The 22,375-nt window shown below is 37.9% G+C and overlaps 1 protein-coding gene across 2 annotated transcripts; it reads left to right on the top strand.

Annotated features, from left to right (window-relative positions):
* Positions 1–1,204: 1,204 nt before the first annotated feature.
* LOC306873697 (protein lin-7 homolog C) lies at positions 1,205–21,131 on the top strand. Of its 2 annotated transcripts, XM_079423161.1 has the most exons (5): positions 1,205–1,354; positions 2,276–2,394; positions 13,379–13,450; positions 14,274–14,483; positions 18,376–21,131. In XM_079423161.1, the coding sequence occupies exons 1-5, from the start codon at positions 1,318–1,320 to the stop codon at positions 18,541–18,543; spliced, it is 606 nt and encodes a 201-aa protein (XP_079279287.1). In that variant the 5' UTR covers positions 1,205–1,317; the 3' UTR covers positions 18,544–21,131. The 2 variants fall into 2 exon arrangements, with proteins under 2 accessions (XP_079279287.1, XP_079279288.1); XM_079423162.1 differs by lacking the exons at positions 1,205–1,354; positions 2,276–2,394 and adding an exon at positions 12,563–12,760.
* The last annotated feature ends 1,244 nt before the right edge of the window (positions 21,132–22,375 follow it).

The following is a 22,375-nucleotide window of genomic DNA, read 5'->3' as shown; positions in this document are numbered from 1 at the left end:
ATGTGGACAGGGCAATAAAGAAAGGATGCTCAAGCAGAAAGTCACAATAAATGATCATGGGTACATCTCAGAAATCACATACCATTTTCAGATACACCTGAATCAAATCACACACTGAATAATTCAACGAATCATGGTATAGAAACTATACTTATAATCATCTATCGATGTTGCTTAATGAGTAAAGCGCTTGCTCGTAAAAAAAATTAATAAATAGGGGGAGCCTTTTTTTTAAACTGCAAAATGCAACCATATATAGCAATGGTGACTGGACTAGATAGGGAAATAGACAATACAACATTATCCTGGTGCGTTTTACCCGAAAAACATCTTGCATGACTGAGTTATTTTTGTGAGGTTCAGATTTTCCCCAGTTCAAAGTAGTCCTTGGTAAGACCCAGCAGGGCCCTGTCCCATTTGCTACAGAAGTAGGCCATTCTATTCTCTGTTTCCCTTTCTTCAATACCAGCAACTAAACTCCTACAATTACTGTTTTAGCAAGCTGGTCCAGTTTATTTAGTGGCTTTGATAAAACATGAGAACATCAGAAGAATAAAAAAAAAAATCCTAACAGAGCAAAGTACAGCATCTAATGATAATGCCATAAAATACGTGCAATTAAGTAAATTACAGTTAAAATTGTCTTTTGCTTGATTAAAAACATTTTTGATTGAGTGTGCAATTTAATTTTGCATATTCCGAGGCTCATGTATGTAGATTAATCCTCTTTTAAAAAGTGTTCTTTATTAATTAAAAACATAGAAATTAAATGTTTACTTTTTTTATCAGTAAATTTGTTACATAGAATTAACGATTGAAAAAAACACAATCTAGAAAACCAGATCATTATCTGCTCACTAGGGACTGTATCTTCTACCGAAAGGGAAGGCACCAAATGAGTTTTCTTAATAAAATAGTATTTACAATTTAATATTTGCAACTAATATTAAAGTAAAAACGTATATAAAAAGATTACAGAAATGCAACTGTAGTCGTGCCAAACAGTACCCTGTAACTGTATTCACAATATAGCACGTATTTCTATTACTTAACCCAAAATGTATTATATGTTCCACATATATAATACAATAAAATGATATTTCCTCGGGCTGCTGTTAATAAAATTGTGTTTGTTATGGTATGCAAAGTGTCTGCGCAGAAGCAGCGCAGTATTGATGCTATTGACGCGCCCTTTAATCTCTTTGCATTAGCCACAGCGCTTAAACTCAGCTTCAGCTAGCTAACAGCAACAAACACAGCAGCCGAGACGCGAGTCTGGAGCTTTCGCCAAACGCAAACTCAATATCCAGGGCGAAAATGGCCTCTTTAGGAGAACCTGTGCGTCTGGAAAGAGGTAAGCTGCTCACTGAAACGCTTTCTGCTGAATCTAATGTTCGGAAGCTTGTGTAAATCACGCTTTTTGCTCAAAACATCCCGCTGTCACTTCATGAGGATGGATTTGTGGACGACCGAGAGCTAGTTGCCATTCACTGTATCACATCATCTGCAATATTCAATAAACTCCACGACATCTACGAAAGCATATAAAATGTGTAGTATGAATCATTTTTTCTGTCGTTAAAGCGGTGTGTTTACGTTCAATATAAGCAAAACACCAGGCTAGCTGTCAGGAACAGTAATCTTTTGTGTGCAGTGTTAGCATGGTCACTCCAGGACAGCGTTAATATTAGAGATCAGTGTATTTGATTGTTTCTTCTGGTTTAGTACAGTCTTTCAGTGACATCCTGACAGCCAGCATTTTATTTGTAAATCATCTGACTGTTTATGGGGCTTTAAATTGTTAAGAGTGAGCGTTGGCTAGTCTAATAGCAAAAGCGCTGATTTATTATAATCAGAGATCTTTACATCTCGTTTGATATTCGTGGATTTAATAGTACATACGTATGATTAAAAATATTTGCAGAATGAAGAAACCCAAGTTACTTATGTGACTGAAGCTGAGAACCGAAAATCTCTTTCGTTTAGACGTTATTTCATATCTCAGATTGATTAACAAACTGTATTTCTTCTTAGTTGTAGAGAAATTTGATAATAATAATAATAATAGTAATTATTGGCATCATCATAAAACATCACGACAAACAATTATTTGGTTTTTAGGAGAGAATTTACATTCTGAAATATTTACTTGTCTACATGTAAGTTAATGTGACTTACATGTTTAGCCAAAGACAACATCTTCAGATTGAATGATGCAAATGATTGTCTACGGCCTCTGTCTTGCCCTCATTGTTTTGCATGTGTTCTTTTCCAGACATATCTCGTGCCATTGAGCTGCTGGACAAACTCCAGAGAACAGGGGAAGTGCCTCCCCAGAAGCTGCAGGCACTGCAGAGGGTTTTACAGAGCGAGTTCTGCAATGCCGTACGGGAAGTAAGTGTGTCAGCATCACATTCATGCATTCAAATGAATGCAAGTCCTTATGTAATCTTGTAACTCATGAGTGTAATTCACCTTTGTAGGAGTAAATTGGGTAAATATGCAAACTTTAAAGTGCGTAATTCAAGTCATTGTACTTAAAAAAAAATAATTTGGCATACTTTTAGGCCATTTGATTGCCCATGATGATTTTAGTTGTCTTTTACATCACTGTGCTTGTAATTATTAGCGATTCGACCATTCAGAAGCGATTGCTCATGAAAATATAAGAACATTGTGTCTTTATTTGTGCTTCAGAACAGTTTTTTTTTATTTTATGAATTACTGTGGCATTTTGCTCAGTACTTTGTATAGAGTTGGGGCAGCAAGACTTGAAATCTGCAAAATAAAATCTGCTTGCAATTAGGGCTGTAACGTCCCAGTCGATTAGTCGATTAATTGGTCGATATGGTCTGGTTCGACCAAAAATCTGATTGGTCGATTTTTTGCCGCGCTCATTTCATCAGTTTGGCCACGCTCATTTCATCAGGTGGAAAGCACTAATTGCTAATGGGGGTGTTTTCAGAGCACCCCTGTTTCACAGGTAACAGTCTGTTTTCAGAACACCCCCATTGTTTTCACTTTTTTTGGATTAGCCCAACCCACTGGAGAAGAGAGACAGATAAGTAGGCTTTAGAAGGTTTGATGCTGAATATTATTTATTTAATAATAAGCTAGTGTAAAAACAAGAAGCTGTCTCCTTCCAAAGAACCAGTGTTAATTTCGTTAACGAAGAGGACGACGAAAAATATTCGTTAACGAACCTTTTTTCTGTGACTAAGACGAGAAGTTGACGAGATAAAATTAATATCTGATGATAAAAACTATGACGAAATGTATGCGCGTCTTCGTTAACGAGACGAGACGGGACTAAAATGTTATTTGAGGACTACCGGACATTCAAAATACATCCTATAGGCTAAGTTGACTGTCTTGTCTTTTAAAATGTGCGTCCCTGTCACTGGATCGCAATCAGATGAGGGGCGTTTGTATATCTCACAGTATGGCAGCCGCAGTGGGCGGATACGCTACCAAAACGCAAACTAGCGATCTGAAACAATGGCCTCAGCAACTGAATGGTTATAGGGATAGGGTGACCAGACATCCCGTTTTTCCCAGGAGTCACAATTCGTTGTTGATTAACTTAAAGTTAGTGAAGGCGCGATAGGCGGAATCACTCTGATAGAAGTGCTCCACTTTCTCAGTTCTCACACAGCGCGCGATCAGTTCTCAGTTCTCACAATATTGCGCAATTGCGCTGTGCCCACTGTTTGTGTTAGTTTTGAGCCTAAGATGCTTTATTTTTCAGTTATGCACTTTATTTGGTTTCTGCTCTTGTTTGTTTAATAAATATTCTTTTTTATTAAAGTGGACGCGCCTTTTGTGTTTATTAAGAGTAAAAGCTTTAAGTCTATTCGTGTCTCAGCCGCGAAGCCTCGCTCTTATCTTCAGCCTCGCTCTGCGAGAGCTGCGCAGAGCGGCTGAAATGATAGTGTCTGACAGTTATACTTATAACATATGACAAAAATAATTTTCTAAATTATGTTGCACATTCCTCAAAAGTTCTTGTGATATCACTAGTTGACAACATAGTACTGTTTTCAGAAATCACAGGCTATGATATTGTGCAGGTACACGTGATGCACCGCTGTCAGAGACGACAGACTCGTGTGTCAGACTCATTTCAGTGCAAAATAATTAGGTCAAAAACGATTTAATATACTGCAAATAGCCTATTAGTTTTTTATGTTTATTTATAATTAATTTAGGCAGACAACAAGACAACAAGTACTGAGCACAGTGCGTATCTAATTAATGTAACGTACGTTTTTTTTCTCCCCACAACGTCATTTTTAGTCGATTTTTAGTCGAAAGTTTCAGGACTTCAGTCGACCAAGATTTTCTTTGGTTGATTACAGCCCTACTTGCAATCATTTTCCATACATTTACCATAATTTATGAAAAAGGTAGGAGCAACTAAAACCACACATACGCAAAAAAATCACATTCTCTGGGGTGGCATCAGAATCTGATTTAATTTGATGGATTTCATCGTATAGCGTGAAAGAGCAAGAAAAGCTGTGAGGTTTCTATGTATAACAACACGGATACACACATGGATGATGAGAGGTCTGTATAAAAGGTGTTTATTGTGAATGAACTGGTTTTGAGGAGCACACATCTGTAGAAAGTGTCATGTTTGCTGGGAGTGACGAAAGGCTGTGAAGGAAAGATTGTGTGAAAGCCCTTAAATGGAGATGGTTTTGGCATGTTTTATGCAAATAACTAACCTTGGGCACACGGTTACTCATTTAGAATATTCCAAATTCATTAACATTAGAACAAGTCTAAAAGCAAGGTCAGGTCAATTAGGTAGAATTTTTATTTACCTTTTTTTTCAGTTTAAGCTTTCCCCGTGCATACAAATATAAAACCGTACACGCAATTATTAATGAATCAGACCCACCGACTTAAAAATGCAATGAACATGGTGCATAATGCTGGGGGGGGGGCAACAAGGTTTTATGAAGGTACTAAAGAATGACGTAGACAATTTTAAAAAAACAATAGCGCATAGTGTATAAGTTACTTCATGCTCACCTACCCTCCACACCCTTTCCGCTCAAGTACTCGGCTCATTTACTCAAGTCGTTATGACTGATGTCGCCCTCATCACTAATGCTTATGACAAAGTGTTTATTAGTGTAGGACATGGGTAGTTGGTGTGTTGAAGGACTGGATACTGGGTATTGATTCTGATGTCCACAAATAGCATCAATCCATTTGTCTGTTTCAGACTGGGCATAAAACTCAGCTGTAGTGTTCTGCTGCCCATGTAGTGAATCTAAGACTCTTGGCACTCGACTGGTCTCCTCCCTGCTGCTTGGTCATCTGTCGCGTGTCAAGTGATGCTCACAGCAGAGATGCGCTTCTTTATCTTGCGTAAGAGCCTAGAATAAAGCAGGGGTTTCTGAAAGCAAAGATTGGTTTGCATCGGTTTAAAGAGGTTTTGGACCGAGATCATGAACATCGTCATGCGTTATGACATTATCTATAAATCGAGGCACTCGTCTGAAAATGATTTGATTTGGTTTTTCCGTTTTCAGCAACAATCTAAGATAGAGGTTTCTTTTTTTTTTTTAAGTTACAACACAATGATATTGTCTTGTCACTGTTTATTTATTTGTAGTGTTGTATTTGGTATACCGGATTAAAGGGCTAAAACCCCTGATTCTCATCTATCATACTCCTAAATAGATCATTATCAACAGATATATAATCACCTTTCAGCTGAGTTGATATTGGCAGGAGTCTCCCGTCCTTTGCCCCGGTGTCCGTCCTGGCTCAGTCAAGTTCGGGCATCTTGGAACTCGTAATAAGGATTTTATTCAGGTTCTGATAACTAGTTACTATTTATTAATCACTCAGAGACTTGTTTAAAAGGGTTAACAAATCACCAACACGATGGTTTCGTTTTATTAAAAAACGATAAGTCATGAGCAAATAACAAAAATAACAGTGAGTAAAAATCTTCACCACGAATGTCGGCCACGTACATTCATTGTTTCAGCATTTTATAGCCTTCCATATCATTTGCATTAATCACATATCAAAAACCTCCCATCACTTTCCCCTCTTCGTCCCCTGCCTGTGTTTGCCTCCTCTGCTCATGCAGGCAGGAAATGTAACCTTTGCTACAGAAGCCGCACAAGGCAGGGTCGAAGTTCAACAGAAAAAAATATAATATCTTCAAATCGCAAGCATGCATATCGCTATTTTAAACTATAAGGAAAGCGGCAACACCTTAGAAAACATATATGAATCTTGTATACACTTGTCTGAACCACTATATCGCACCTCTAGCAGGTGCGAGTAACACCTTAAGTCTCTGTCTCAGCTAGAAATTCCATTTTGCAATTGCAACCACAAAGCAATCAATACTCGTGCTCTTAAATATACAGCACATACTTTCTTGGTAAAGCAGCATTTACATGTCTATGATGGGAGTTTGAAGTTCTATTGTCTCTAATTCATTTGTTACCATTTGTAATTCCGCTGAAAAATCATACAACTTTGAAGTGTTTCCCTTATCTGATCGTTTTTTACTGCTCCCGGCTGGGGATTGATCAGGAGATCGCGTATCGTTTATGGCAGGAAACTCGTTAGTAGCGATTGTATCAATGTTGAAAACGGTTATTTTTTGTGAAAAGTGTTATTTTTTTATTGTTTTGTTTTTGATAAATAAAAGGTTTAAGAGGATCGCATTTATTTGAAATAATTTTTGTAACGTTATGAATAACTAATAAAAAAAACATTGTAAATTATATTAGTATTTTAGGTCGCTTTAAAAAAAAAACTGTACTGTACTATTTTTTTACCTCACTGTTGAGTGTGAGACTTGTAAATGCATCATTAGTTTACAGAAACCTCCGGCCCTTCACTTATTTCTGTGCCTACACAGCCTTGTTACACCCGGCCTCTGGATGGACAAAACGGTCTAGATTTTGTGTGTTTTGTGACTCCAAGGCCACCCATGATTTATCTGGAAATGCTAGTTTAAGCTGTTGCATGTGGTGGTGTTTGACTTAAGTGCTGTTCCTTTTGCAATGGATGCATAAAATAGTTGATTGGTAACTCAACTAGGGCTGTCGCGATTCGTCGATTCGTTGCGACTAGTCGATTATTAAAAATCGTCAACTTCGTTTTGCTCGCGTCGACTAACCGGCAAAATACCGGAAGTGGCGCATTTCACGGACGAGAATCCATAAAACACATTATTAGACTATTTTCCAAGGCTGCATGATATATTAAACCCATTTAAAAATCATAATTAAGCATAATTGTGAATTCACAAACGCTATGATTTAATTAAATAATTATACTGTGTGAACTGCATCGCATATATGCTCTTTAATTATTTCCGTGTGTAGGTTAAGTTCGTGCGTCTCACAGCGGCTCCGTTCACAGTAGCTCCACAGAAACTGTTATCATTTACATGTGGAGCATCTCAAACTCATCTCTGCTTGTTGTTGTGAGTTTGTGTTTATTATAACGTTCATCTGGGAACGCAGCGCGCGCCATTTCATCAGGTTAGTAAGGTAAATCATTTATAAATCTACACAAACACAGGAGAATACATAGTGATTTCAAAATAAAAGCTCAAACCCTCACTCAGAGTTTACACGGTTTGATGTCCACATATCCATGTAATTACAGTGGCTATAACATTTCTGTCCTAAATAAATGGACAAATATTAAAGATTAAGTGGACGTTTGAATTAAATGGTGCTTGGTCAATATTAAACAGTAATGTGTAAAAATAATCATCAGACCGTTGGCGCCCCCTGCAGGCCTTTGTTGTAATGCGTAATCTACATTAGCTCTAATGTTTAGAATACCATTGTATTTTAACAGTTTTGTTCAATAAAACCATATGATTTCTTAGTTTTGATACTTTATTTGAACTAATTATTATTGCATCATTGCTATTATATATGTACTTTAAGTCATTTTAAAATCTATTATTCACTTAAATCCATTTTATTACCACAAAAAAAAAAAAAAAAAATATATATATATATATATATATATATAATTAATTATAGGGCCCTATGAAATCAGTTTTATTTCAAAATTCAGTTTTGTTAAATTTTATTAATCAAAAAGCCTGTCTAATTAATTGAGTTTTACAGTTTTATCTGTACCAAATTCTGTTTTCCATTATTTCTGGATTCCATTTTATTTGTTCCATTAAATTTTAATGATAAAAAGCATCTCCAATTAATTGATTTTATTTATATATATATATATATATATATATATATATATATAGGTCCTTTTCAAAAAATTAGCATATTGTGATAAAGTTCATTATTTTCTGCAATGTACTGATAAACATTAGACTTTCATATATTTTAGATTCATTACAACACAACTGAAGTAGTTCAAGCCTTTTATTGTTTTAATATTGATGATTTTGGCATACAGCTCATGAAAACCCAAAATTCCTATCTCAAAAAATTAGCATATTTCATCCGACCAATAAAAGAAAAGTGTTTTTAATACAAAAAAAAAGTCAACCTTCAAATAATTATGTTCAGTTATGCACTCAATACTTGGTCGGGAATCCTTTTGCAGAAATGACTGCTTCAATGCGGCGTGGCATGGAGGCAATCAGCCTGTGGCACTGCTGAGGTGTTATGGAGGCCCAGGATGCTTCGATAGCGGCCTTAAGCTCATCCAGAGTGTTGGGTCTTGCGTCTCTCAACTTTCTCTTCACAATATCCCACAGATTCTCTATGGGGTTCAGGTCAGGAGAGTTGGCAGGCCAATTGAGCACAGTAATACCATGGTCAGTAAACCATTTACCAGTGGTTTTGGCACTGTGAGCAGGTGCCAGGTCGTGCTGAAAAATGAAATCTTCATCTCCATAAAGCTTCTCAGCAGATGGAAGCATGAAGTGCTCCAAAATCTCCTGATAGCTAGCTGCATTGACCCTGCCCCTGATAAAACACAGTGGACCAACACCAGCATCACTGACTGTGGGTACTTGACACTGGACTTCAGGCATTTTGGCATTTCCCTCTCCCCAGTCTTCCTCCAGACTCTGGCACCTTGATTTCCGAATGACATGCAAAATTTGCTTTCATCCGAAAAAAGTACTTTGGACCACTGAGCAACAGTCCAGTGCTGCTTCTCTGTAGCCCAGGTCAGGCGCTTCTGCCGCTGTTTCTGGTTCAAAAGTGGCTTGACCTGGGGAATGCGGCACCTGTAGCCCATTTCCTGCACACGCCTGTACACGGTGGCTCTGGATGTTTCTACTCCAGACTCAGTCCACTGCTTCCGCAGGTCCCCCAAGGTCTGGAATCGGTCCTTCTCCACAATCTTCCTCAGGGTCCGGTCACCTCTTCTCGTTGTGCTGCGTTTTCTGCCACACTTTTTCCTTCCCACAGACTTCCCACTGAGGTGCCTTGATACAGCACTCTGGGAACAGCCTATTCGTTCAGAAATTTCTTTGTCTTACCCTCTTGCTTGAGGGTGTCAATGATGGCCTTCTGGACAGCAGTCAGGTCGGCAGTCTTACCCATGATTGCGGTTTTGAGTAATGAACCAGGCTGGGAGTTTTTAAAAGCCTCAGGAATCTTTTGCAGGTGTTTAGAGTTAATTAGTTGATTCAGATGATTAGGTTAATAGCTCGTTTAGAGAACCTTTTCATGATATGCTAATTTTTTGAGATAGGAATTTTGGGTTTTCATGAGCTGTATGCCAAAATCATCAATATTAAAACAATAAAAGGTTTGAACTACTTCAGTTGTGTTGTAATGAATCTAAAATATATGAAAGTCTAATGTTTATCAGTACATTACAGAAAATAATGAACTTTATCACAATATGCTAATTTTTTGAAAAGGACCTGTATGTATGTGTATGTATATATATATATATATATATATATTTTATTTTTTTTGTGTTTTTTCAGAAATACTGCACATTTACATTTTTCACCTAAATAAATTCTGGTAAATAATATTTCTGGTAAATACTTTAAAAAGTGTTTTTTGATTATAATTGTATTATTATTAGACTAGAACATGTGGATATGTTGTCATTCTCACACTATAATACTGAACTTTGATTTCAGTGATTTGGACTATGAGATGGACGCTTGCTTCTTGCACTCTGTTGCACTTTACTTTTGCTTTAAAAAAGGATTTCATAGAAATTTGGATTTCATTTGGTTAAAATATTTTTAAGTAAAATTGTTTTTGTTTTTTTTTGCGAGAAATTGGTCGTTTAGATTAATCGATTAATCAAAAAATTAGTCGTTAGATTAATCAAAAATAAAAATAGTCGTTAGTGGCAGCCCTAAACTCAACATCTTTGTGTCTTAAACATTTACGCTTTGCATTGAACCTCTGAATGCATGCTTGATTCTCAGATAAACACTCATGACTCAGTTGAATTCTGAGGCAGTGTGGTGGATGTATAACAATGGCCCTAAATGGAAGATGAAACAGCGGTTTAGCATCAAGTGCAAGCCATGTAACGAGATAGATTTGATATTGTATTCTCTTAATGGCATGGCATTCCACTCACCGATTACAGCTTGTTTAAGACACTTACTGTTTTACTGCTGACTGTTCACTGAAGATCTGATACAGACTAATGTGATGAATTTAAACAGCTTTTTAAGGGTGAATTACGATTCACAAGAAATTTAGTTGTGACTAAACTGAGATGGATCTGGGAAACTGCCTCAGGATCTGGAAATCTGGTTTAAATTGTACATCTGGTTTTGTTTACTTGGCAGTTTAAAGGGACATGAAACCTCAAACTACTTTTTTTGCGATTTTTGTAGAGGTGTTTGTGTTGCACATCAGAAGAAAATCACATCCGTTAATTTTAACTGTTAAACTGGTTAATTTTGACCTTTTTTGCGCTATTTTCATCTTCTGGGTTTAAAATCTACAACGTGTTGCCTTCACAATCCCAATAGGGTCTTGCTGCAGACTTGCACTTGCACTCTCAGTACTTGCACGCTCAGACTTGCACTCTCAGACACTTGCGCTTCCGCGAGTGACGTCACTTGCAGTCTTTTTTATTTTGTTCTATTTATTGATTTTTTTTTTTTTTTTTTTTTAATCTCTCAACATTTTACAACAGTAACCAGGTGGTGAAGACGAGAAAAAATTAACTAAATTACAATGTTACTTGCATTATCCCACGGTTTGCGGAATAGGAGGAAAATATTATATACATATTCATTCTATTAATAAACTGTATATTGAATTTGATATTTTAATAGCACTATCTTAACACATTAAGCCATATTAAGTGTTTATGGTTTTCTGCGGGAGGAAAACGCTTAACTTTGCGCAGTGCGTTCATATTCTGCTGTTCTGTAGCCACGGATTTGCGGGTCTTGTCTTTTTCTCCTACAGATAACTTGCAGGACCCTGTTCGTTATTGTACTAAATTAGTTTTAATCGTTTAACCACCACAGCATCTCGTCTCCATTGGCAACGCACCTGATTCGCATTGAATGCAAGTGATGTCGCAGGTAGCGGAACGTGCAAATGCAATTGGAAGTGACATTTATAATTTAGTTTATTTTTTCTTGTCTTCACCACCTGGCTACTGTTGTAAAATATTGAGCGATTCAAACAAAAAATAATCAATAAATAGAACAAAATAAAAAAAATTTAAAAAGACTGCAAGTGACATCACTCGCAGAAGCGCAAGTGCTGAGAGCGCAAGTGCTGAGAGCGCAAGTACTGAGAGTGCAAGTCCACAGCCAGACCCTTCTCTCACAATTTGTGTCGTGGCAAAGGACTATTATACTTCGATGACATGTCGGTGTCTCATAATTATTGACAGAACTGTTTGTTCTTATCCTATGAGAAGATGCTTCGCGTATTCACAACAGCATGTGTGACAGACTCTTCAGTCTGTGAGATCGTGTACATTAACTGAGAGAAACATTCATGGATCAAAGGAGTGTGTTGTTTTTTGCTTTGTTAGAGTTCGCCACAAACGCGATTCATTCACTTAGTGAGTTCAATTTGGTGCAGAGTGCAAAGGCAAATGGCTGTGCATTTATTTGTGTTTTTAAAGGGGTCCTATTATGCTCTTTTACAAAGTCTTGATTTTGTTTTGGGGGTGTACTAGAACATGCTCTCATGCTTATTTTTCAATAATGAAAGCATTATTATTGCTTATTTTTCACATAATTTACATTATTACAATGCATTTCTCCCCAGCCTGACACAAACGACTCGATTAGTTCCGGGTTTGATGAAGGCCCGCCTTCCGAAAAACTAAATGTGTTGTGATTGGTTAGCTGTCCCAGTGCGTTGTGATTGGTAAACAGCTTAGATGGCGTTTCAGTATTGCCCCGCCCCTTGCCAGAACAGCAAGTTCATCAATATTGCCATATCATTTCAGACTTCGAGAATATTGAACAAGAGGATCGTGTAGAACCTTTGCACGCACGGAAATGGCAAGACATATTAAAGTGGTAATGTTATAGTTTTTTTTTTTTTTTTTGGGCTAAATCACGTTTTAGATGGGATGTCAACAACAGCTTAAAAATAACTGCATTGACTTACTATGTACAGATAAGTGCAACGGTAATATGTATTATGTTTATTGTTCTTTAATTCTATCATTATAACATGAATTGCACTGAAACTGTTATACAGTTGAATTTATTTATACCATAGTCCCACAGACTTACACTATTTGTGAACGCATATATATGCAAATTAATTGTCTGCCTGCAGGAGGCGCTGTTGGAACGGGAGAGATCGAGGTTTCCCAGGTAACGCTGTACACAAAACAGAGCTCCGCTCACAAACGCTGCTTTATCAGATATTATATGCAAGATTAAATGAAAATGACATCTTAAATTTTCTGAAAATAGTTGGTTTCCATCAGAAATACAGTGATATAAAAACACCCGCACTGGGTTTCGATTTTGAAACGTGCAGTGCTCCTCAGCCCCCAACCATTTAAATTTCTGTAGGCGGGATTTACAATTTGTGGTGTCATAAATACAGGAAAACAACTTTGTAGTCCAAACGAGCCGTTCGCTGTAGTTCTTGAAAAGGGATTTTTAAAAAATGAAATATCTCCCTTTGGAGTGGACTTTGAGATTTGTAACTTTGTAGATCGTTTTATGCCCAAACATACACACTACACACTGACTAAAATTCAAAAAGTTAAAAAGCATAATAGGACCCCTTTAACTCAATGGAAGTGAAATGAAACTGTCTGAAACTGAAGCTGCCTGTGTTGTGCACTTTTGTAGCAGTTTTCAAAACTGGTGAGAACTAATCGGTGCTGAAACGGGGGGTTTCATGACCCTTGAAGACTGTAGAGGTTTTACTTGTACTGTATTTGTGTGTTTGTAATTCACACAGTGTTCTCTCATTTTCAGGTATATGAGCATGTGTATGAGACAGTGGACATCAATAGCAGCCCAGAGGTGAAGGCGAATGCAACAGCAAAGGTAAGTCCCTGTATATCTGCTAATTGAACAGACAGAATTTTTTTCTGTAACTAACAGTATTCTGCTATTTCTATTTTTAGCATCAACATTGTCAGACAGTTAATCTCATTATCTGATTGGCTTGGTTGTAATGCCTTCTTTAACACCAGACCAATGGCCTAAATATATATGAGCATCTAATTTGTAGCAAACTTTTTAAACTTTTTTTTGGGGGGGGATATATTTTATTATATCTTTAAATAATATCTATAGATATACACTATGGATAAAAATAAATTGTGGTTGCTAAGATGAGTGTTTTTGAACCTCATAAAGGCTGCATTTATGTGAACAAAATTTCAGAAAAAAAGAACTATGAGAACTATTATTACAGTTTAAAATAACTTGATATTTTTACTATAACTAAATGTTTTCACTAATATATTTTAAAATGTAATTTATTTCTGATGGCTCAAGAAACATTTCTTATGAATATCAATGTTGATAATTGTGTTGCTTAGTATTTTTGCAACAATTTTTTTTCTGAATAATGGAAAGTTGAAAAAAGCTGCGTTTTCTGTAACATTTATTAATGTCTTTATTGACACCTTTGATCAATTTAATGTGTCCTTGCTAAAAAAAAAAAAATTGATTTCATTAAACAAAAATTCTACTTGCCCCAAAATTTGAAGAATAGCTCAAATACAATAGTTCAGCAACATATTATGTATGTTTATATAAAATGTGTGCATATGCACATTTACAGCCTTTGCACAGGACTAATAATTTGCATTTATGCCACTCATAAGTGTTTGATTTATGACCATCCTCACTGCGTTCCCAGGCTACAGTGGCTGCATTTGCAGCCAGTGAGGGTCATTCTCACCCACGTGTGGTAGAGCTCCCTAAAACAGAGGAAGGACTGGGGTTCAACATCATGGGTGGGAAGGAACAAAACTCACCCATCTACATCTCCCGCATCATTCCTGGAGGCATCGCCGATCGGCACGGCGGCCTGAAGAGAGGAGATCAGCTGCTGTCCGTTAATGGAGTGGTATGTACATAGCTATAGCTGTGTAGACCAACATACTTCACATTAAAGAAGATAATTCTGTCATTAATAACTCGCCCTCATGTCGTTCCAAACCCGTAAGACCTTCATTCATCTTCGGAACACAAATTAAGATATTATTGATGAAATCCAAGAGCTTTCTGACCCTGCATAGTACCACAACGCATGCGTGTGATGCCACTGGTGCAGGAGCCGGCATTCTGATGTAGAACCTGGGTGTGCTGCCCATTGTTTATAAGCAGAGCAATGCGCACGAATGCATCGTGGTACTCTCGTGAACACGTTGAAGACTGACATGGAAGAGAAGAAATTGTTGAATAAAGTCGTTATTTTTGTTTTCTTTGTGCACAAAAAGTATTCTCATAGCTTCATAAAATTACGGTTGAACCACTCATGTCACATGGACTATTTTAATGATGTCCTTACTGGGGCTGGGTTTTGACACAGATTTCACGATTTGATTAAATTCTAATTCAGAAGCTTTTGATTCGATTTTCGATTCAATATCGAATTGAACTACATAACTATATTGAAGATTAAACTTAAGTGAAATGTATACAAATTGTATACAAATGCTTAAATTACAAATTTATATAGTTGCAGTTACATAAATATTCATACTCCAATTCGTCACTGTTACACAGCGATAAAGGATGCATATCACTCTGTTCCACGAGCAGCTTTAGGACTCTCTGATCACTGTTTGGTTCATCTTATTCCGACCTACAGGCAGAAACTTAAATCTGCAAAACCTGTATTAAGAACTGTTAAAAGATGGACTAATGAAACGGCGGGATTTACAAGCCTGTTTCTCTCTCACTGATTGGACTGTTTTTGAAGCTGCTGCAAACGATCTGGATAAGCTCACAGAGACTGTAACATCTTATATCAGTTTCTGTGAGGATATGTGCATTCCTACCAAGACTCATCTAACTTACAACAATGACAAACCATGGTTCACTGCAAAACTCAGACAGCTCCGTCAGGTCAAAGAAGATGCTTACAGAAAGGGGGATAAAGTCTTGTATAAACAGGCCAAATACACACTAGAAAAGGAGATCAGAGTGGCAAAGAGGAATTATTCTGGCAAGCTAAGGAACAAATTCTCTTCCAGTGATTCTGCTTCAGTGTGGAAAGGTATGAAAGACATCACCAATTACAAAACACCATCCCCCAGCACTTTGGAGAATCAACAACTAGCAGACGACCTGAACGAGTTCTATAGCAGATTTGAAAAATCACCCCACACCCGCCCTGAACACCTCTCCACACAACCATTCACACCTCCAGCAACCCCCCTCTCCCCCACACCTACAATTCAGATAAGTGAAGATGACGTGCGCCAGGTCTTCAGAAAGAACAAAAGAAGGTGAGCACCAGGCCCAGACGGTGTGTCATCAGCCTGCCTAAAAATCTGTGCTGACCAGCTGGCCCCCATCTTCACACAGATCTTCAACAGATCACTGGAGCTGTGTGAAGTCCCCTCATGCTTCAAACGTTCCACCATCATCCCCGTCCCAAAGAAACCCAAAATTACTGGACTTAATGACTACAGACCTGTGGCTCTAACGTCTGTGGCCATGAAATCATTTGAAAGACTGGTTTTGGCTTATCTGAAGGACATCACTGGACCCTTACTGGACCCCCTGCAGTTTGTCTACAGAGCAAACAGGTCTGTGGATGATGCAGTCAACATGGGACTGCACTTCATCCTGCAACATCTGGACAGACCAGGGACACCATCATCACGGACACCCTTCAGAATAAACTGACACAGCTCTCCGTCCCCACCTCTGTCTGTCAGTGGATCAACAGCTTCCTGACAGACAGGCAGCAGTTAGTAAAGCTTGGTAAATTCACATCCAACACCTGCACCATCAGCACTGGAGCTCCTCAGGGCTGCGTTCTCTCCCCACTCCTCTTCTCCCTCTACACGAATGACTGCACATCTAAAGACCCCTCTGTCAAGCTCCTGAAGTTTGCAGACGACACCACACTGATCGGCCTCATTCAGGACGGTGACTAGTCTGCTTACAGACAGGAGGTTAAGGAGCTGGCTGTCTGGTGCAGTCTTTTCAACCTGGAGCTTAGCACGCTCAAAACGGTGGAGATGATCGTGGACTTCAGGAGAAACCCCCATGCTCTCCCCCCACTCACCATCATGAACAGTACTGTGACTGCAATGGAGTCATTCAGATTCCTGGGCACCACAATTTCCGAGGACCTGAAGTGGGACAATCACATTGAGTCCATTGTGAAAAAGGCCCAGCAGAGGTTGTACTTCCTTCGCCAGCTGAGGAAGTTCAACTTGCCACAGGACTTGCTGAAACAGTTCTACTCCGCCATCATTGAATCCATCCTCTGCACTTCAATAACTGTCTGGTTCAGCTCAGCTACCAAATCTGACCTCAGAAGACTACGGAGGGTGGTCCGGACTGCTGAGCGAATCATTGGTACATCCTCCCCACTCTCCAAGAACTGTACTTATCCAGAGTGAGCAAAAGGGCTGGCAAAATCACTCTGGACCCCTCACATCCAGCACACTCCCTCTTTGGACTGTTACCATCTGGTCAACACTACAGAGCTCTGAGCACCAGAACGACCAGACACAGGAACAGTTTCTTCCCTCAGGCAATCCATCTCATGAACACGTGACAATAAAACGTGGAACACACAACTCATTGACACATACATTATTTATTCACCACACATACATACATACATGCATACATATATCTTTTTTTTTTTTTTTTTTTCTTCATTTCAAATTTGCACTTCAGACCTGTACACACACAATTGTCTATATTACATTGTGTTTTTGCTATTTTGTACATTGCCTATTTGTATATTATTCTTTTATTATCTGTGTCCTGTCCTGTTACTGTCTTTCTGTTGCACTGTGGAGCTTCTGTCACTAAAACAAATTCCTCGTATGTGTAAACATACCTGGCCAATAAAGCTCATTCTGATTACATGAGACGGGATACGGATTTCGGTAAGCTGTAATCCTTCTTTTAACATAACTTTGGATGCTGTTTATTTTTTGTTGAAACCGGTTATTAAAGCGGAGGAGATGATCCGTTCACGTGCGCTTTGCGCTGCTGGTTTTATTTATTTAATTTTTTTACTGCGGCGCTACAGCGATCTGTCACTACACATTAAACAACACCAAATTAGTATTTATTGTCTGAATACTGTAATAAAATGTAAAGAATTTGAAACCTGAGATTTCATATCAAAAGGAAAAAAGCACAAAGCTTATTGCGATTTATTGGATGGGAAGTGTGCGACAATGTTCGGTCCATTAACTGAAAACAGACTAGACTAACCAATTTTTGGGATTTACGAAACGATATTGTTGAGAACAAAAATGAGAACAGATTAAAATCGAGAAATCAATTTTTTTTTAACCCAGCCCTAGTCCTTACTGCCTTTCTGGGCCTTGAATGTGTCAGTTGCTAAGTGTTCTGAAGATGAACGAAGGTTTTATGGGTTTGGAACGACATGAGTAATCAATGACTGAATTTTCATTTTTGAGTGAACTATCCCTTTAACAGGCACAGATAAAGTATACATTTTATGACTATTTTTATTTAAGTCTTTTTAATAATAGATTAATAGAATAAATTGCAATGTGAGAAGATTGTTTACAGACGCAGTCAGTTACAATTGAGCTTCACAAAATTTAAATCTAATTGATGCATGCTGAATGAAGTCAAGCTGTAATCACATTGTCTAGGACTTATGGCAAAAATCAGACTTGTATGGTTTTAGTTGGACTAAAGCATTTACACGGCATAAAAAAAAGTAGTATTGCTTTTTTTCAGCTGAAATTGAACTTTTAAAATGCATGTAAACTTTTTCTGTCTTTCAGAGTGTAGAAGGAGAGCACCATGAGAAAGCTGTGGAGCTGTTGAAGGCTGCTCAGGGTACAGTGAAGCTGGTGGTACGGTACACCCCTAAGGTTCTCGAAGAGATGGAGTCGCGCTTTGAGAAGTTGAGGTCTGCCAAACGCCGGCAACAGAACAACTACCCCCAGTAGGGCATCTCGCCTGAGCCCTCCGCCCCTCCCATCTCTCCCTCTCTCTCTCTCTCTCTCTCTCCCTCTCTCACTTTCTCTGTCATTGTCTTTAATTCTTCTGCCATCTGTCTTCCTCATTCACACTCGCTCACCCCCTTTCTCCAGCCAGGGATTAGCCACATGTTTGGCACTCCTTTTTGTGAACATTTTTTAAATCCTCACCTCCTCTACAGTTTTTTAACAGTCTTTTCACACACTTTTCTCATAGCATGAACACTACTACATTGGCTCTGGATGTTGTCACATACACACCACTCACACATGTACTATTGATGCATTACTAAGAATGTACTATCATTTTGGATGTTGATTAGTTAGATATGCAAGAGGACCATTGCAATGTTCAACTCCTGAGGTCATCTGAATGAAAATGTCAAAAAAAAGTGCCTCAACAGATAAAAAAAAAAAAAAGGTCTGCAGCCCCCACTACGTCCTATAGTAGGCTGTGTTTTATGGTCCAAGCACAAAATGAGTGAACACTACCACCATGTTAAAATGCAAAATGACTGTAAGATTCATCATCTCAAAATAACAGTGTATCATTGAGTGAAGGGTTTATGATAATGTTTTTTTTTTTTTGCTGTTTGCCCACAGAAAAAGGAAAAGTTCACCAGAAATGTTAAAATCTCAAATTGAGTCTCCAGAGAGATAAATGGCATAGCGTTGACACAAGCATCCCATCAGTCCTGCTGTTTCAAACAAAATGCCAGCTGTAAATATACTCTTATACAAAAAATGTCAGTCCGATATCGCTAACTGACCCAAACTGATTGACTCTTCACATCATGTTTACAGTACAAACTGACACCATTTTTTCTTTCATGAATGTGTGGACCGAGAAAAATGCTGTGAAAATTTGTTTAGAGTCTTCGAGTTAGAGACACACAACATGTTACATATGCTCCCGATTGCTCCATTTAAACAGCTTGCTTTTGATTGAATATGTGAATGGAGTGTTTATGAATTGTTCAACCAAACAGCAGTTCTGAGGAGATGCTTGTGGCATCATTTGAGTGTTAGATAAATAGAAATTACATTTTTGTAGCATATGCCCTTTAAAGCACACAGAAACACAATGAAGCAGTCACTAGCTCTTATTCAGGCTTGCATTCCATTTATTTATTTAAGATTTTAATTTAAATCCTCACAGCAGAAACACTAAATTTAAAAGCGTAGGGGGAATTTTATTGTTTTATGGCTTTGTTTTATCGTCTGTTGTTTTATAACGCTTTCTGAATGTTAATGTGGCACTTGCCTTTGAGTCAGCTGTGGGTCCATATGTTACACCCAGTTCACGCTGATCATTACAAAGATCTGCATCATGTTTCAGAATCAGTTCACTTAAATGGTTGTATTAGCTTATCACGAGGTAGCAACTGAGCATAATGCTAGCAATACAGCAATGAATGCATAAACGAATGTTAAAGAACACCAACCTTATTTCACCATTCATTATATGAGGCCTGTCTAAATGAAGCTCAAGTCAAATTTTATTAATTGGTGCTGTCATTTTCTTTCATTTATTTTGTCCTATTTTTTTTCCAGGTTCCTTTTTTGATCAATGTCTGGGAAATAGATGCAGATCTGGAGCTGAGCTTTTATCAGGTCTTCTCTAGATTCTTTAGTGGCTAAAAATGCGGTCCTGTTACATTCGTTACTTAAGATTCACCTCTACTTGTTCGTTACAGCCAAATTTGATGGATTTAATTGACATGCATTATTTATTTTTTTTATCCTGTTTTGTCAAGATTCATGTTATAAAAGTAGTTTCACACTGCACTTTCTCTTTGTACTAATTTTCACATGTTAAAAAAATGCAACGCTTGATATATTTTTAACCTCAAATGCAGGTATTTTCAGTGTCTGACAAGCTTGGAAAAAAAAGTCTATTTTTCTCGGTCTCTCATAAAATATTTAACGTGTCTAATTATAGAGGCCCATGACTCACCCCGAGCTGCGAGATACGTAGGTGTTTTGGGGGTGAGAGATAAAAGGGAGGTCTGATGTCTTGCACGAAGGAATCATTTGTGTTATTGACAAAAGAAAAAAAAGAATCGAGATCTCGTTTCCTTCTGTGGTGTATATGGTGCTCAGGTTGGTTCTTTCAACAGTATCATAAATTTTAAAGCATGATGTATCAGGAGCAATAATGAGACCTGATCCGTTTCCTGTCGTCATCATCATCTCAAACAGGTTACTCACTCCTTATTCAAACTTGGATTTGTCCACAGGGGGGCTGATTAACTATTTTTATAACCATTTTCTTTTTTTATGTTACCCCTTTTTGATAAAAGTGATTTTTCTCTAGAGATTTTTTTCCAGGAATGCTTTGTATCGATTTATCTTGATGACATTCTCCCTGTGATTCAGGTAACAAGACCAAACTTGCATCCGTTCTGGGAGTTCTTTCAGTGTCTGGTCAGCTAGTTTGGACTGTTTTTAAGAAACTGCTGTTTTGTTATTTGACATTTCTGACCTGCTGTATTGTTACATTAATGTGGATGTATAAAAACTGATCAGAGTTTAAATATACTGTGGGTTTAAAATCTTTTGTTTGTGTGTTTCCTTTTTTTTTCCTTTATTGGAGAAAGCTAGATAATACGTTTTAGGGGAAAAAAACGTTTAATAATAAACAGTTGCATCGCCAAACTAGCGCGCATTTACCTAAACACTAGAGGGCGCTGCAGGACAACAGTTACAATTGGTTGGTCTCGGTCACTCTTTGCATTAAATACGTAAAATGATAAAAGCTGTAAATAATTGCAATTTAGTCGTTTAAAAATGATAAATCATTACAATCTTATATTTATATATATAAATAAAACTCAGTAACTGGAGAAAGGTTAAAATGTCAACATTTACATACACCAGTCTTGTTGCGTGATGTAATGGCAGACTGTCACAACCCAATAAACACACTCTCGAAGGATTTGTCAGCCCAATTTAGTTTCTTGTCAATGTTGTCATCGACTGTGTTCCGTCTGTCTCGGGTTGCATCTTTAAGACGGAGCCCGCACGTCACCAACACTGAAAGCCTTACTGATTAATAACATGTAATATAAAAACAATCCCTCTTCTGACAAGGTGTAGAGAGTTTGAACTGTGTTAATGAAGAAATATCGGCCTGCTGACCGTATTAATGAATAGATCTGTCATTCAAACACTCTGCATTTCCGCAGACTATTTTCCAGTCAGTGGCTCCATTGAAAAATATTCATAAAGACTGGATTAGTTTTTAAAATTCTGGATGAAAAACGGTTAATTGTTTTATTTCCACGTTCAAACACATATGGCTTATCAAATTTTGGACAGTACTTTTATGAGAGAACAATAAAAGAAATAGCACAAAGACACAGCTGCTAAGCTTCAATATGGAGCAGGCCATCCATGGTCGTTTTGACACCTCGGTCATGATGGCATGCCTGGGCCTCATTTCAAACATTTCATCCTCTCAAACCTGCCACTGGAGAAAATTCCAGAACAAAGTCATGCAGGCCGGCCATGCTTTCTGCTCTCAGGGATAATACCACTGAGTTGACGCTTCCAGATGGACTTTGTGAGGGCTTTGTTACATTAATACTAGCAACCTGTTGATGCTGGGACATACTTTGGGCCACGGGAGTGCCTAAAGAATGCATTTGATAGCTGTGCATGCTGGTATAGACAGGAGAGTGCGTCATCGTGATGTATGGAAACGTAGAGGAGACACCTGTCTGCCACTCTCGGTGTTACTGTGGTTTCTCAGGTGATTATTTGCATCTGCACCAGTGATGCATTTTAAAGGGTCGTAGTT

Source organism: Barbus barbus (genome assembly GCF_936440315.1).
Source record: "Barbus barbus genome assembly, chromosome: 1".
NCBI classification, from domain to species: domain Eukaryota; kingdom Metazoa; phylum Chordata; class Actinopteri; order Cypriniformes; family Cyprinidae; genus Barbus; species Barbus barbus.
Note: the sequence above shows the minus strand (reverse complement) of the source record. Positions and strands in the feature narration are given on the sequence as shown.